The following is an 18,305-nucleotide window of genomic DNA, read 5'->3' as shown; positions in this document are numbered from 1 at the left end:
CACTGTTACTGTACACTCTACTGTAAGAGTGACTTCCCTTTAGTAAACACGACGATAGAGCGCTCGGTGTTCTTTGCAGTATTGTCACATGGCCTCTCTGTGGCAATGTTCCCTCTAATTGTTCCATTTCTAATATAATATATATACAATGACAATAACAAATTAAAGTTGCAAGCAGCGTTGGTCGGGCCCGCATATTTGGCGGGTGGTAGTCCTAAGTGTCCAAAAACTTTTGTCTAGTGTTAGTCCTTAGTGTCCCAATACTTTTGTCCAGTGTTAGTCCTTAGTGTCCCAATACTTTTGTCTAGTGTTAGTCCTTAGTGTCCCAATACTTTTGTCCAGTGTTAGTTGTTAGTGTCCCAAAACTTTTGTCCAGTATTAGTCCTTAGTGTCCCAATACTTTTGTCCAGTGTTAGTCCTTAGTGTCCCAAAACTTTTGTCTAGTGTTAGTCCTTAGTGTCCCAATACTTTTGTCCAGTGTTAGTCCTTAGTGTCCCAATACTTTTGTCCAGTGTTAGTCCCTAGCGTCCCAATACTTTTGTCTAGTGTTAGTCCTTAGTGTCCCAATACTTTTGTCCAGTGTTAGTCCTTAGTGTCCCAATACTTTTGTCCAGTGTTAGTTGTTAGTGTCCCAAAACTTTTGTCCAGTATTAGTCCTTAGTGTCCCAATACTTTTGTCCAGTGTTAGTCCTTAGTGTCCCAATACTTTTGTCTAGTGTTAGTCCTTAGTGTCCCAATACTTTTGTCCAGTGTTAGTCCTTAGTGTCCCAATACTTTTGTCCAGTGTTAGTTGTTAGTGTCCCAAAACTTTTGTCCAGTATTAGTCCTTAGTGTCCCAATACTTTTGTCCAGTGTTAGTCCTTAGTGTCCCAATACTTTTGTCTAGTGTTAGTCCTTAGTGTCCCAATACTTTTGTCCAGTGTTAGTCCTTAGTGTCCCAATACTTTTGTCCAGTGTTAGTTTTTAGTGTCCCAAAACTTTTGTCCAGTATTAGTCCTTAGTGTCCCAATACTTTTGTCCAGTGTTAGTCCTTAGTGTCCCAATACTTTTGTCCAGTGTTAGTCCTTAGTGTCCCAATACTTTTGTCCAGTGTTAGTCCCTAAAATCCCAATACTTTTGTCCAGTGGTAGTCCTTAGTGTCCCAATACTTTTGTCTAGTGTTAGTCCTTAGTGTCCCAATACTTTTGTCTAGGTGTCCCAATACTTTTTTCCAGTGTTAGTCCTTAGTGTCCCAATACTTTTGTCCAGTGGTTGTCGTAAGTCCTTAAGGGGGGCAAAGTACAGCGCAAAGCTGCGGAAAAATAACAATAATAATAATAATAATAAAACCTTACAAATTCAATAGGTCCTTTCGCCCCATTGTAAAAGGACTCCCGTTGGGATTCCTTTTACAATGGGCCGTGCGGGCCCTAAAAATGTTGTTTTTCATGAACTGTGTACTTGTATTGTTTGTCTGGGTGGAGGTCCTGCTTTGGAAATAATGTGTACCCCTTTCAGACATTGCATTTAGTTCCCATTAAAACATTCACATGTTGCACAATGAGATGTAAGCAGGGGATCATGTGTACATTCCTGCAACTTCCTGTTTGTAAAAAATATATTTTTATTAGTATTTATTTCATATACTAACAGCATTTCATGATTAATATTTATAAATGAAGATTCCTAATAAATGACACTAGAATAAGCACACATTTGATTGGTAAATCATAGAGTAACGACCTGGAATGACACTTTATGTGTGGTGTTGGAGTTGTCCGACTTTTTGTGTGGCTGTAAACGCATCACTGGCTAAGTGCCATATGTGCATGTGTTGGCGCAAGTGAGAAAGAGCGAGTGGCTGCTGTTGATATAACAAAGTTGCTTTTGGTCTGGTTTGTACTGCAGAAAATGACCACTTTTGCTAGATATCGTTTTTTTTACTAATGTTTTGGTGATGTGTTTATGGCCGACAATAAAGAGTTTTGCGCAGTAAAGTGATGGATGGAATTCATGTCCTCAAAGCGTCTCGACAGACGTCAGAATATTTGAACAATGATGACAAAAACAGTCCGGGGGGTCTCCGTTGTGCTATTTTAGGCTTCATAATGCGCCACACATTTTCAATGGGAGACAGGTCTGGACTGCAGGCAGGCCAGTCTAGTACCCGCACTCTTTTACTATGAAGCCACGTTGATGTAACACGTGGCTTGGCATTGTCTTGCTGAAATAAGCAGGGGCGTCCATGGTAACGTTGCTTGGATGGCAACATATGTTGCTCCAAAAGCTGTATGTACCTTTCAGCATTAATGGCGCCTTCACAGATGTGTAAGTTACCCATGTCTTGGGCGCTAATACACCCCCATACCATCACACATGCTGGCTTTTCAACTTTGCGCCTATAACAATCCGGATGGTTCTTTTCCTCTTTGGCCTGGAGGACACGACGTCCACAGTTTCCAAAAACAATTTGAAATGTGGACTCGTCAGACCACAGAACACTTTTCCACTTCGTATCAGTCCATCTTAGATGAGCTCAGGCTCAGCGAAGCCGACGGCGTTTCTGGGTGTTGTTGATAAACGGTTTTCACCTTGCATAGGAGAGTTTTAACTTGCACTTACGGATGTAGCGACCAACTGTAGTTACTGACAGTGGGTTTCTGAAGTGTTCTTGAGCACATGTGGTGATATCCTTTACACACTGATGTCGCTTGTTGATGCAGAACAGCCTGAGGGATGGAAGGTCACGGGCTTAGCTGCTTACGTGCAGTGATTTCTCCAGATTCTCTGAACCCTTTGATGATATTACGGAGCGTAGATGGTGAAATCCCTAAATTCCTTGCAATAGCTGGTTGAGAAAGGTTTTTCTTAAACTGTTCAACAATTTGCTCACGCATTTGTTGACAAAGTGGTGACCCTCGCCCCATCCTTGTTTGTGAATGACTGAGCATTTCATGGAATCTACTTTTATACCCAATCATGGCACCCACCTGTTCCCAATTAGCCTGCACACCTGTGGGATGTTCCAAATAAGTGTTTGATGAGCATTCCTCAACTTTACCAGTATTTATTGCCACCTTTCCCAACTTCTTTGTCACGTGTTGCTGGCATCAAATTATAAAGTTAATGATTATTTGCAAAAAAACAAAATGTTTATCAGTTTGAACATCAAATATGTTGTCTTTGTAGCATATTCAACTGAATATGGGTTGCAAATGATTTGCAAATCATTGTATTTTTTTTATATTTACATCGAACACAATTTCCCGACTCATATGGAAATGGGGTTTGTAGAATTAATCATGAGTTAACTAGTTATTTTTGACAGCCCTAAAATACTAATAATACTAATAATAATGAGCAATGCATGAATACAAAAGTCCAAGTCTGCCCTCCCACGCTTTTGAAGATTTTTTTTTCCCGTCTATTGAGAACTCTTCTTTTTTTCTCCAATGTTGTCTGGCTGGAATCTGTTGATTGTTTCCACTTCAACAAGCCTGATATTGTGGGCATGTTATAATAACTGGCTTGTATTAACCCAGTCAAGGGCTCCATTGTATGTTTGCTAGGCGTGCTATGTTGCTTTTATGCCTAAGTCAAACATGTGGCAACCAGCAGTGCTCTAAAGATCAATCAAAAGTAGGATGAGTGCCACTTTTAAGCCATTTATTATTATTTAAAAAAACAACACTTTTTAATCTTGGGTAGACAAAAATAATTATGTTAAAGTATTTTTTTTGTGTCTTTGGACATTTGATCCTTTGTCTCCCACTCTGGACACAATAGAAGGTCAAAATATTAGAAACTAGAAAATCTTAGAGTTTTGACAGGCTCTATCTCCCAAAATAGTAAAAGATCCCTTAAAAAAAACCCTAAATGAACTACTTTGTGTAGACTTATCTCTTGTAACGTTTGTTACTCGCGCTACAAATAAGTCATCATTTTTCATTATATTTCTTCCAATGTGTTTTCTTACCAGTCGGCATGTAGATACTTGCAGAATGAAGACGTTTTCATTGCGTATTACTGGATATTAGGGTTGTACGGTATACCGGTACTAGTATTGTATCGCGGTACTAATGAATCAAAAACAATCCCATGCTCTGTTTGAAAAGTACCGGCTCCCGGGTATGACGGCGCGTCGTCACGTCATGACATTGCTGGTTTTGCGAGCAGAGGAGCATGTTCGGCAGCGCACAATCACAGAGTACTTACAAGCAGACACAGTGTGTAGGCAGAAAAGGGAGAACTGACACATTTTGGCCTAAAAACTAACGATAAAGGTGAAGTTATAACACTGAAACACCCTCAGGAAAAGGTGCTTTAAGACATGGCTAGCTAGCTAGCGGCTAACATCCATCCACAGTGTTTTAGCTACTTCTAAATCACTAATCTTCGCCTCCATGGCGACAAATAAAGTAAGTTTCTTACAAGTAACATTATCACTGCAGGACGAGGAATAGCTAAACATGCTTCACTACACACCGTAGCTCACCCCCGTCACAATGTAAACAAACGCCATGAGTGGATCTACACCTGACGTCCACTGTAATGATACCACGTACAGGAGCGTATCGAGTCGATACTACTTTGATTACATCGATATTTTTTAGCATCACTAAATCTTTTTCCGTTTTTAAGAAAATGCATATTATGTTTATAAACTCAGGAAATATGTCCCTGGACACATGAGGACTTTGAATATGACCAATGTATGATCCTGTAACTACTTGGTATCGGATTGATACCCAAATTTGTGGTATCATCCAAAACGAATGTAAAGTATCAAAGAAGAGAAGAATAAGTGATTATTACATTTTAACAGAAGTGTAGATAGAACATGTTAAAATGGAAAGTAAGCAGATATTAACAGTAAATGAACAAGTGGATTAATAATGCATTTTTACAGCTTGTCCTGTTATTTTGACAAATTAGAATGAAAAATGACACAATAAAGATATATATATATATATATACATATATATATAGTACTTTATTGATTCCTTCAGGAGAGTTCCCTCAGGAAAATTAAAATTCCAGCAGCATTGTACAGAATTGAGATCAAATTTAAAAAGTAAAAAGTAAATAATGGGGGTATAAATGGAAACAAAATAGAAAAATATTACAATAAGAATAAAAAATAAAAAGCAACAATGAGAATAAAAATATAACAGTAAAATAAGAATATAACAAGAGAAACGAGGCAGTAGTGACCATGTTATGAAAAAGTATTGCACTGTTATTGTTTTGCATCCCCTGTCATCCCAGTAGCCCCCCACTTCCCCTCCAGAGAGGAGTTGTACAGTCTAATGGCGTGTGGGACAAAGGAGTTTTTGAGTCTATTAGTCCTGCACTTGGGTATGTTACTGCATACGTCAGCAGACTAATTAGGAGCCTTTGTTTGTTTACTTACTACTAAAAGACAAGTTGTCTAGTATGTACACTATTTTATTTAAGGACTAAATTGTTCTTCGATTGCAATAATAAACATATATTTAATGTACCGTAAGATTAAAAAAAAAAAAAATGAAGCCAATAATGCCATTTTGTTGTGATACCCTTTATTTATAAAAGTACTGAAAAGTATCGAAATACATTTTGGTACCGGTACTAAAATATTGGTATCGGGACAACCCTACTGGTTAGCAAGCAAAGCATGTAGACAATTACAGCATGAAGAAGCTCACATTGACGCAAATGATGGTAGTCTACATTTTAGTTTTCATCACCGTTGTTCACTCTTGGCATTCTCTCGATGAGCTTCAAGAGGTAATCACCTGAAATGGTTTTCACTGCACAGGTGTGCTTGAAGCTCATGGAGAGAATGCCAAGCGTGTGCAGAGCAGTAATCAGAGCAAAGGGTGGCTATTTTGAAGAAACTACAATATAAAACATGTTTTCAGTTATTTCACCTTTTTTTGTTAAGTACATAACTCCACATGTGTTCATTCATAGTTTTGATGTGACAATCTACAATGTAAATAGTCATGAAAATAAAGAAAATGCATTGAATGAGAAGGTGTGTCCAAACTTTTGGCCTGTACTGTACACTGTAAGTGACTATTTGAAAGTTAATTAAAGGTATTTATGAAAGGAATACAGTCTTTCATTAAAGTAAACCAACTAATTTCTCATTTTCACCTCCAAAAAAGGCTAAAGCACAGTATATGAGGTGCTTGGCTGGAAGACATCAAACTTGACTACATGATTGATTGAAACTTTTATTAGTACCGTATTTTTCGGAGTATAAGTCGCGCCGGAGTATAAGTCGCACCAGCCAAAAATGCATAATAAAGAAGGAAAAAAACATATATAAGTCGCACTGGAGTATAAGTCGCATTTTTGGGGGAAATGTGTTTGATAAAAGCCAACACCAAGAATAGACATTTGAAAGGCAATTTAAAATAAATAAAGAATAGTGAACAACAGGCTGAATAAGTGTACGTTATATGAGGCATAAATAACCAACTGAGAACGTGCCTGGTATGTTAACGTAACATATTATGGTAAGAGTCATTCAAATAACTATAACATATAGAACATGCTATTTGTTTACCAAACAATCTGTCACTCCTAATCAATGTTCCCTCTAATTGTTCATGTGTGTGAGCAAACACAAAAACTCCCTGAGCATTCAGGGGAGCACATGTGAGCAACATCACACGTGGCAATACCAGCAGCACACCTGTCTCAAATCAATCTTTTATAATAACACTCAAATGAGGAGTCATTTTCATGAGATTATTTTCTAATATTAGTGATTTGGCCCACTTGTAATGAAAATAAAAGAAATCTTGTTTTTCATAAGCTATGGATTAGTATTGTGCAATATGTCTGGGTGGGGGTCCTGCTTTGAAATCATTTGTACCCCTTTCAGAGATCACATTTAGTTCCCCTTAAACATCCTCATGTTGCACAATGAAATGTAAGCATAGGATGAAGTGTGCATTCCTGTAACCTTCTCTAGTAACAACATTCCATGATTAATATAAATACATTAACATTAATAATAAATGACAGTAAAAAAAGCACACGTATGACTGAGGAGTCATAGTGTAACTTTGTGTGGTGTTTGAGTTGTCCGACTTTTTGTGTGGCCATAAACGCACCAGTGGTTTAGTGCTATGCGTGTTGGTGACAGATGACAAGTTGGTTTTGGCCTGGTTTGTACGGCAGAAAATGACTAGTTTTTCGAGATAGAAGTTTTTTACTCATGTTTTTGGTGTGGTTATGGCCGAATATAAACAGTTTTGCTCAATAAAGTGATCGATATAATTCCTGTCCTCGAAGCATCTTGATAGACGTTACAATAATTGAACAGTGTTCAATTGAACGGTGTTGGCGAACACCGTTAGGGCCGCTTGTTGTCACTGTCACTCAGAGTTGCATTGCAAAATTACACAGAATAAATGTGTTTATTTTGTTTAGAATTCAGACGGGATTTGATTTGGTGCGCGGCATATATTTGCTGTGTGCAGAGGACGCTTGAGCAGTGCGCAATTGCGCAGGCGCGCACCTTAGAGGGAACGTTGCTCCTAATCGCTAAATCCCATGAAATCTTATACGTCTAGTCCAGTGGTTCTTAACCTTGTTGGAGGTACCGAACCCCACCAGTTTCATATGCGCATTCACCGAACCCTTTGTTAGTGAAAATTAAAATGTAGTTTGTTTTTCAAATTCAAGACAAAGTTATGTTTTTTTTACTAGTGCACAAAATGAACCGTGCATGAACATCACCTTGTTCAAAGAACAAAACCAACACAGTGCAAGAACTCACAACAAATTACACACTTGCAAATCAGATGGAAAATTAGAGGGAACATTGTCTGGGGGTATCCATAATACGCCGATAGGGAGACATTTTTATTTACACGATGAGTCGAGTGTGTCTTGACCTCCGCGGCGGAGGCTCCGCCGAACCCTTGAGGCCGACTCACCGAACCCCTAGGGTTCGATCGAACCCAGGTTAAGAACCACTGGTCTAGTCTCTTACGTGAATGAGCTAAATAATATTATTTGATATTTTACGGTAATGTTTTAATAATTTCACACATAAGTCGCTCCTGAGTATAAGTCGCACCCCCGGCCAAACTATGAAAAAAACTGCGACTTATAGTCCGAAAAATACGGTAGATTGCACAGTACAGTACATATTCCGTACAATTGCCCACTAAATGGTAACACCCCAATAAGTTTTTCAACTTGTTTAAGTCGGGCTCCACATTAATCAATTCATGGAGGAAGTAAAAGTCTTGACAAAGTTTCCGTATGTGAACCTGTGGAAGTATCATCACCTTTAAAAAAGGTAAGCTACACAGAGCGTCCCAAAGAGCCTCAATCACGTCCGCCATGTAGAAAAATCCTCCCAACACACCTAGTAAAATATTCTTGTGTGCAGACAAATAGTTGTATGTAATACCAGATGTGGGAGGTCCGAACATGGCCGGATGTTTTTGAACACGTGACGTCACACCAGGAAGGGACGACCGCTGCCCTAAAGAAGCCGGAAGTGTATTTCTTACTCTCTAAAAACTATTTGTCAGCACACAAGAATACTGTTGTAATAGTTCAAGAAAAACACAGTCAATTTCTCATGCCAGCACACATGCAGGAGCCTCGCAGATACTGAACTCAATGAGGGAGGGAGAGAGACTTTAACATCCAAGGTTTTAATGGTCCAATTAGACCCCTCTGAATTTAACATCCAAGGTTTTAATGGTCGAATCAGACCCCTCCGAATTTAACATCCAAGGTTTTAATTGTCAAATCAGACCCCTCCGAATTTAACATCCAAGGTTTTAATGGTCCAATCAGACCCCTCCGAATCCAATAGTCAAATCTTTGACTGTTTGAAGACTTATAAGCAGTATAGTAAATCTCAAGCGTGACTTCGCTGATCTGCCCCCACATGTGATTTAGGACCTGTTTACACTAAGTTTAAAGGCCTACTGAAAGCCACTACTACCGACCACGCAGTCTGATAGTTTATACATCAATGATGAAATCTTAACATTGCAACACATGCCAATACGGCCGGGTTAACTTATAAAGTGCAATTTTAAATATCCCGCTAAACTTCCAGTTGAAAACGTTTTGATATGATGACGTTTGCGCGTGACGTCAATGGTTGAAGCGGAAGTATTCGGACCCCATTGAATTCAATACAAAAAGCTCTGTTTTCATCTCATAATTTCACAGTTTTCTGGACATCTGTGTTGGTGAATCTTTTGCAATTTGTTTAATGAACAATGGAGACTGCAAAGAAGAAAGCTGTAGGTGGGATCGGTGTATTAATGGCTGACTGCAGCAACACAACACAACCTCACCTTGACTTCCTCCGTCTCCGGGCCGCCGACCGCATCTATGATCGAGTGAAGTCTTTCGACGCTCCGTCGATCGCTGGAACGCAGGTGAGCATGGGTGTTGATGAGCAGATGAGGGCTGGCTGGCGTAGGTGGAGAGCTAATGTTTTTATCATAGCTCTGTGAGATCCCATTGCTAAGTTAGCTTCAATGGCGTCGTTAGCAAAAGCATTGTTAAGCTTCGCCAGGCTGGAAAGCATTAACCATGTATTTACATGTCCATGGTTTAATAGTATTGTTGATTTTCTGTCTATCCTTCCAGTCAGGGGTTTATTTCTTTTGTTTCTATCTGCAGTTAAGCCCGATGTGCTATCACGTTAGCTCCGTAGCTAAAGTGCTTCGCCGATGTATTGTCGTGGAGATAAAAGTCACTGTGAATGTCCATTTCGCGTTATCGACTCTCATTTTCAAGAGCATATAGTATCCGAGGTGGTTTAAAATACAAATCTGTGATCCACAATAGAAAAAGGAGAAAGTGTGGAATCCAATGAGCCAGCTTGTACCTAAGTTACGGTCAGAGCGAAAAAAGATACGTCCTGCACTGCACTCTAGTCCTTCACTCTCACGTTCCTCATCCACAAATCTTTCATCCTGGCTCAAATTAATGGGGTAATCGTCGCTTTCTCGGTCCGAATCGCTCTCGCTGCTGGTGTAAACAATGGGGAAATGTGAGGAGCCTTTCAACCTGCAACGTCACGCTACTTCCGGTACAGGCAAGGCTTTTTTATCAGCGACCAAAAGTTGCGAACTTTATCGTCGATGTTCTCTACTAAATCCTTTCAGCAAAGATATGGCAATATCGCGAAATGAAACAAAAGAAATAACCCCCTGACTGGAAGGATAGACAGAAAATCAACAATACTATTAAACCATGGACCTGTAAATGCACGGTTAATGCTTTCCAGCCTGGCGAGGCTTAACAATGCTGTTGCTAACGACGCCATTGAAGCTAACTTAGCTAAGGGACCTCACAGAGCTATGCTAAAAACATTAGCTATCCACCTAGCCAGCCCTCATCTGCTCATCAACACCCGTGCTCACCTGCGTTCCAGCGATCGACGGAGCGACGAAGGACTTCACCCGATCATCGACGCGGTCGGCGGCTAGCGTCGGATAGCGCGTCTGCTATCCAAGTAAGTCCTCCTGGCTGTGTTGCTGCAGCCAGCCGCTAATACACTGATCCCACCTACAGCTTTCTTCTTTGCAGTCTCCATTGTTCATTAAACAAATTGCAAAAGATTCACCAACACAGATGTCCAGAATACTGTGGAATTTTGCGATGAAAACAGAGCTTTTTGTATTGGATACAATGGTGTCCGAATACTTCCGTTTCAACCATTGACGTCACGCGCATACGTCATCATACATAGACATTTTCAACCGGAAGTTTAGCGGGAAATTTAAAATTGCACTTTATAAGTTAACCCGGCCGTATTGGCATGTGTTGCAATGTTAAGATTTCATCATTGATATATAAACTATCAGACTGCGTGGTCGCTAGTAGTGGCTTTCAGTAGGCCTTTAAACGCTGGTTTAGTGTGGCTGAAACGGGGCTGATGCTAAATAATTATTGGTTTAAGGGGTTAAACGACATAGTGTAGACATGGCCTCAAAAGCATGATTGCAGAATAAGGGTGCGGCACACACACACTAAACAGTGACGACAGAGGTCATTGGAGTCTCCTGAAAACAAAAAAAGATGAATACAGGAGTAGAATTTCCTTCTAAACCGCAATTTGATTGGGGCAGTGGACTTATTTCTTTCCTCTTTTCCATTCATGCTTTCTCAACCTTTTTCTACGCGGCAACAGTCAAGAGATGACAGGTGGAGAGCCAGTTAATTTTAGCCCAAGAGATAACTAACAACAGTGGCCACAAAGCAAATCACTTCATGTCACAGCTACACTGCTATTGCTGTCTCTTCTGCTATTGCTGTCTCTCAGTACAGCAGCAAATAAACAGGGCGAGTTGCATGCTTGTGTTGCCATTAAATGCGAGTTGAGGAAACAGGGGGAAATTCAGGGAACTTGGAATGCCAACTGCAAAATCTACATAAGGCTGAATGGAGGTCCACAAGCAAGAGTCCTAGTTGTCAAAGACATCAAGTATTTGGACAAATATCAGAACTCCCAGCAACTACAACAACAACGATAATGGAGTCTGACAGAAAACAAACATTGACATTCGACTACAAAATGACAACGCTCCAAGGGATTACCCAACAAGAAGATCTTTACTCAGGTGCACATTCATCTGCACTTATAGACACTCAGAGAGCAACACAAATGATTGGTATGGAACTGAAAACCTTCAGCAGCAAATATCACAATAGTCCAGAATTAGATGAGGATATAGATCCAGATACATATTTTTTCTTTTCATCGTTTTTATTATACAGACGGCCAATGTAACGGAAACATTAAAATCGACAACAAACTGTCGATTATTCATTTAAACAGCAGAAATTTGTATGCAAACTACTCCAACGTGAAGAATTTTTTGGAAACAATTCAACGAACCCTTTAAAGGCCTACTGAAATGACATTTTTTTTTTATTTAAACGGGGATAGCAGATCCATTCTATGTGTCATCCTTGATCATTTCGCGATATTGCCATATTTTTGCTGAAAGGATTTAGTAGAGAACATCGACGATAAAGTTTGCAACTTTTGGTCGCTGATAAAAAAAGCCTTGCCTGTACCGGAAGTAGCGTGACGTCACAGTTTGAAGGGCTCCTCACATTTCCCCATTGTTTACACCAGCAGCGAGAACGATTCGGACCGTGAAAGCGACGATTACCCCATTAATTTGAGCGAGGATGAAAGATTTGTGGATGAGGTACGTGAGAGTGAAGGACTAGAGTGCAGTGCAGGACATATCTTTTTTCGCTCTGACCGTAACTTAGGTACAAGGGTTCAGTGGATTCCACACTTTCTCCTTTTTCTATTGTGGATCACGGATTTGTATTTTAAACCACCTCAGATACTATATCCTCTTGAAAATGAGAGTCGAGAATGCGAAATGGACATTCACAGTGACTTTTATCTCCACGACAATACATCGGTGAAGCACTTTAGCTACGGAGCTAACGTGATAGCATCGTGCTTAAATGCAGAAAGAAACAAAAGAAATAAGCCCCTGACTGGAAGGATAGACAGCAGATCAACAATACTCCTATCAGGAGACACCGAACCAAACACTGGACCTGTAACCACACGGTTAATGCTGTGCCGCCTGTCAAAACCTAGCAATGCTGTTGCTATCGACGCCATTGAAGCTAACTTAGCTACGGGACCTCGTCAGAGCTATGATAAAAACATTAGCGCTCCACCTACGCCAGCCCTCATCTGCTCATCAACACCCGTGCTCACCTGCGTTCCAGCGATCGACGGCGCGACGAAGTACTTCACCCGATCATCGATGCGGTCGGTGGCTAGCGTCGGATAGCACATCTGCTATCCAACTCAAGTCCTCCTGGTTGTGTTGCTGCAGCCAGCCGCTAATACACCGATCCCACCTACAGCTTTCTTCTTTGCAGTCTCCATTGTTCATTAAACACATTTCAAAAGATTCACCAATACAGATGTCCAGAATACTGTGGAATTTTGAGATGAAAACAGAGCTTTTCTGTATTGGATTCAATGGGGTACCAATACTTCCGTTCTCTCCGTGACGTCACGCGCATACGTCATCATACATAGACGTTTTCGACCGGAAGTTTAGCGGGAAATTTAAAATTGCACTTTATAAGTTAACCCGGCCGTATTGGCATGTGTTGCAATGTTAAGATTTCATCATTGATGTATAAACTATCAGACTGCGTGGTCGGTAGTAGTGGCTTTCAGTAGGCCTTTAAGCGTTAAATATAAAATGTATGTATGCCCTGGCACACCATTATCATCATTTCATGACCCAAGCAAAACAATTTTTAAACTTTTATACTGAAATAAATTCACCTACAACTTATTAAATAAAAAAATAGAAAAAACTACCAGCATCGGTAAAGTTTAGATCTATGAAGGAAAGAAGAAAGTGAATGAATGTTTATAACTGAATATATTTACATTTGTATACACATTTCTTTTCTGTTTTTATTATTATTTTTAATGAATGAAGTAACGTTTATGACAACCTTTTTTCCAAAACACAATATAGAATGTGAGATATAACAGGATAATGCATACATTTATCATTTGTTTTCAAAACGCTTACAAAAAAGTGGGACCCCAAAAATGTACTGTGGCACCCCATTTTTATGACTTGATGGGGTCCCTGGGCCCCCATTTTGAAAATTCCTAGCACCAACACAGCTGTCAACAGAGGAGAAAAAATGCTTTATTTAAATAAATATATTATTTACAAAGCAAGTTCAAGTATCATTGGCAAATGTTTACCTAGTCCCGGCCTCGGCACGCATATATGTGTCCTCTTTTTGCCATTTCACAATATGCTCAGCCTACTTAATGGGATTATTTGACATTATTTGATAAACGGCAGGAAGTTTGCAGAGCAGCAGCTTGAACCTCGCAGGCTGCTTATTGTTCTCAAAGAGGAAGTGATGGATCATACTGCAATATTTCACCCACAACTTCCCCTCCCATGTTTGTGTCTGCTACATCCTGTTGACACTTAAGTGTTGCATCATCACATGACTCAGATAAAAACATGTGTGTTACAAAAAAAAAACAACAACATTTTTTGGATGTTCTGTCTGCAGCGGTCAGTTCGCAGTGGTCAAGCGTTGCACAGAGAAGAGCACGGGCCTGGAATATGCGGCCAAGTACGTCAAGAAGCGCCAAAGCCGCGGCAGCAGACGCGGCGTGAGGCGGGAGCAGATCGAGAGGGAGGTGGACATCCTGAAGCAGGTCCAGCACGCCAACGTTGTAGCGCTTCACGATGTCTACGAGAACCGCACGGACGTGGTACTCATCCTGGAGCTGTGAGTCCTGCACTAGTCCACACCAACACTACATGCACCAGTCCACACCAACACTACATGCACCAGTCCACACCAACACTACATGCACCAGTCCACACCAACACTACATGCACCAGTCCACACCAACACTACATGCACCAGTACACACCAACACTACATGCACCAGTCCACACCAACACTACATGCACCAGTCCACACCAACACTACATGCACCAGTCCACACCAACACTACATGCAGCAGTCTACACCAACACGACATGCACCAGTACACACCAACACTACATGCACCAGTCCACACCAACACTACATGCACCAGTCCACACCAACACTACATGCACCAGTCCACACCAACACTACATGCACCAGTACACACCAACACTACATGCACCAGTCCACACCAACACTACATGCACCAGTACACACCAACACTACATGCAGCAGTCCACACCAACACTACATGCACCAGTCCACACCAACACTACATGCACCAGTACACACCAACACTACATGCACCAGTCCACACCAACACTACATGCACCAGTCCACACCAACACTGCATGCACCAGTCCACACCAACACTACATGCAGCAGTCCACACCAACACTACATGCAGCAGTCCACACCAACACTACATGCACCAGTCCACACCAACACGACATGCACCAGTCCACACCTACACGACATGCACCAGTACACACCAACACTACATGCACCAGTACACACCAACACTACATGCACCAGTCTACTTATTTTGGTCACCAGCTACTAGCGACAAATCTAGCGACTTCTTCCGGTGTTATTGGAGACTTGCTTGTGTTTTGGAGCCTTTTTGTGCGTCTTGGAGACTGAGGTTTTAGCGTCATCAAGGAGCAATGACGGGTGCTGCTGGTCAGCTGGTGGAGAACCTCACAGGCAGGGAATTGCAGCGTTTTGCACATGTTCATATCACATGTCGTCTGGACGTTCCATTTGAAGCGAGAAGTTGGAGTTTCCGAGTTCCTTCCCGGAACCATCTCTGTTGGTGAATCTTTTGCAATTTGTTTAATGAACAATGGAGACTGCAAAGAAGAAAGCTGTAGGCGGGAAGCGGTGTATTAGCGGCTGGCTGCAGCAACACAACCAGGAGGACTTTGACTTGGATAGCAGACGCGCTATCCGACGCTAGCCGTCAACCGCACGGATGATCGGGTGAAGTCCTTCGTCGCGCCGTCGATCGCTGGAACGCAGGTGAGCACGGGTGTTGATGAGCAGATGAGGGCTGGCTGGTGTAGGTGGATAGCTAATGTTTTTAGCATAGCTCTGTGAGGTCCCGTAACTAAGTTAGCTTCAATGGCGTTGTTAGCAACAGCATTGTTAAGCTTCGCCAGGCTGGAAAGCATTAACCGTGTAGTTACATGTCCATGGTTTAATAGTATTGTTGATCTTCTGTCTATCCTTCCAGTCAGGGGCTTATTTCTTTTGTTTCCATCTGCATTTAAGCCCGATGCTATCACGTTAGCTCCATAGCTAAAGAGCTTCGCCGATGTATTGTCGTGGAGATAAAAGTCACTGTGAATGTCCATTTTGCGTTCTCGACTCTCATTTTCAAGAGGATATAGTATCCGAGGTGGTTTAAAATACAAATCCGTGATCCACAATAGAAAAAGGAGAAAGTGTGAAATCCAATGAGCCAGCTTGTACCTAAGTTACGGTCAGAGCGAAAAAAGATGCGTCCTGCACTGCACTCTAGTCCTTCACTCTCACGTTCCTCATCCACGAATCTTTCATCCTGGCTCAAATTAATGGGGTAATCGTCGCTTTCTCGGTCCGAATCGCTCTCGCTGCTGGTGTAAACAATGGGGAAATGTGAGCAGTCCTTCAACCTGTGACGTCACGCTACTTCCGGTACAGGCAAGGCTTTTTTTATCAGCGACCAAAAGTTGCGAACTTTATCGTCGATGTTCTCTACTAAATCCTTTCAGCAAAAATATGGCAATATCGCGAAATGATCAAGTATGACACATAGAATGGATCTGCTATCCCCGTTAGAATAAAAAAATGTCATTTCAGTAGGCCTTTAAATAATGCAGATTAAAATTGATTAAAAAAACAACTAAGAATCAAAAGAAGAAAGGTAATCTGCACTTTTAATCATAATTATCATTTTTTCAAACTCACTTTTGTATCTCCACGACAGCGTCCATTGCCATTAATTATGCCAATGAAGAGATGACATCATCCAGCGACTTCTAGCGACTTTTAGGACAGCCAATAGCTGCTTTCCGTGCTGGTGTTATTATTCACATGACAATAATATATAGAAATACAGTTGTCACTTGTTTATCGCTGTTAATTGGTTCCAGAGATGACCACAATAAATGAATGTACGCAAATCATGAAAAGCTAGAGCATAAAAAACTGTTTACGACCTTTTAAATATGTTTTTCCACATTACTTTTTAGTCACCTTTACATTCCTTGAATACAATATAGTAATGCTGCCTAAGGCTGAGCCAATCAGTGGCCACGATGCTGAACAGCATGATCTGACTGGTTTGATCTCCTCGAGTGGCAAATACTACTGTAGTTTTGATATTTTAAGTTAATTTAGACATTTCTATGCTAGAAAATGCTACATATAGGCCAAATAATTATATGATGTTTTAGAAAATATGCAAACTCCAAAACCAGTGAAGTTGGCACGTTGTGTAAATGGTAAATAAAAAGAATACAAAGATTTGCAAATCCTTTTCAACTTATATTCAATTGAATAGACTGCAAAGACAAGATATTTATTGTTCGAACTGAAAAACGTTGTCATTTTTGCCTGCAACATGTTTCAAAAAAGCTGGCACAAGTGGCAAAAAAGACTGATATAAGACTCATTTGGAACATCCCACAGGTGAACAGGCAAATTGGGAACAGGTGGGTGCCATGATTGGGTATAAAAGCAGCTTCCATGAAAGGCTCAGTCATTCACAAACAAGGATGGGGCGAGGGTCACCACTTTGTCAACAAATGCCTGAGCAAATTGTTGAACAGTTTAAGAACAACATTTCTCAATGAGCTATTGCAAGGAATTTAGGGATTTCACCATCTACGCTCCGTAACATCATCAAAAGGTTCAGAGAATCTGTAAAAATCACTGCACGTAAGCGATGATATTATAGACCTTCGATCCCTCAGGCTGGACTGCATCAAAAACCGACATCAGTGTGTAAAGGATATCACCACATGGGCTCAGGAACACTCCAGAAACCCACTGTCAGTAACTACAGCTGGTCGCTACATCTGTAAGTGCAAGTTAAAACTCTACTATGCAAAGCGAAAGTCATTTATCAACAACACCCAGAAACGCTGTTGGCTTCGCTGGGCCTGAGCTCATCTAAAATGGACTGATACAAAGTGGAAAAGTGTTCTGAGGTCTGACGAGTCCACATTTCAAATTGTTTTTGGAAACTGTGGACGTCGTGTCCTCCGGACCAAAGAGGAAAAGAACCATCCGGATTGTTATAGGCGCAAAGTGTAAAAGCCAGCATGTGTGATGGTATGGGGGTGTATTAGTGCCCAAGACATGGGTAACTTACACATCTGTGAAGGCACCATTAATGCTGAAAGGTACAAACAGGTTTTGGAGCAACATATGTTGTTATCATGGACGCCCCTGCTTATTTCAGCAAGACAATGCCAAGCCACGTGTTACAACAGCATGGCTTCATACTAAAAGAGTGCGGGTACTAGACTGGCCTGCCTGTAGTCCAGACCTGTCTCCCATGTGTGGTGCAATATGTCTAAAATACCACAAGGGAGACCCCCGGACTGTTGAACAACTTAAGCTGTACATTAAGCAAGAATGGGAAAGAATTCCACCTGAGAAGCTTCAAAAATGTGTCTCCTCGGTTCCCAAACATTTACTGAGTGTTGTTAAAAGGAAAGGCCATGTAACACAGTGGTAACAATGCCCCTGTGCCAACTTTTTTGCAGCCATTAAATTCTAAGTTAATGATTATTTGCAAAAAAAAAATGAAGTTTCTCAGTGTGAACATG

At 41.0% G+C, this 18,305-nt stretch overlaps 1 protein-coding gene across 2 annotated transcripts in view; it reads left to right on the top strand.

Annotated features, from left to right (window-relative positions):
- dapk2b (death-associated protein kinase 2b) overlaps positions 1 to 18,305 on the top strand; it is a 57,918-nt gene that overhangs the window by 19,919 nt on the left and 19,694 nt on the right. For both annotated transcript variants that reach the window (XM_062061146.1, XM_062061147.1), the window contains exon 3: positions 14,059 to 14,280. In XM_062061146.1, the coding sequence (XP_061917130.1) occupies positions 14,059 to 14,280 (222 nt within the window). The remainder of the gene's footprint in view (positions 1 to 14,058; positions 14,281 to 18,305) is intronic.

Source organism: Entelurus aequoreus, linkage group LG10, assembly GCF_033978785.1.
Source record: "Entelurus aequoreus isolate RoL-2023_Sb linkage group LG10, RoL_Eaeq_v1.1, whole genome shotgun sequence".
Taxonomy (NCBI): domain Eukaryota; kingdom Metazoa; phylum Chordata; class Actinopteri; order Syngnathiformes; family Syngnathidae; genus Entelurus; species Entelurus aequoreus.
The sequence above is the reverse complement of the archived record's forward strand: the minus strand, read 5'-3'. Positions and strand labels throughout refer to the sequence as shown.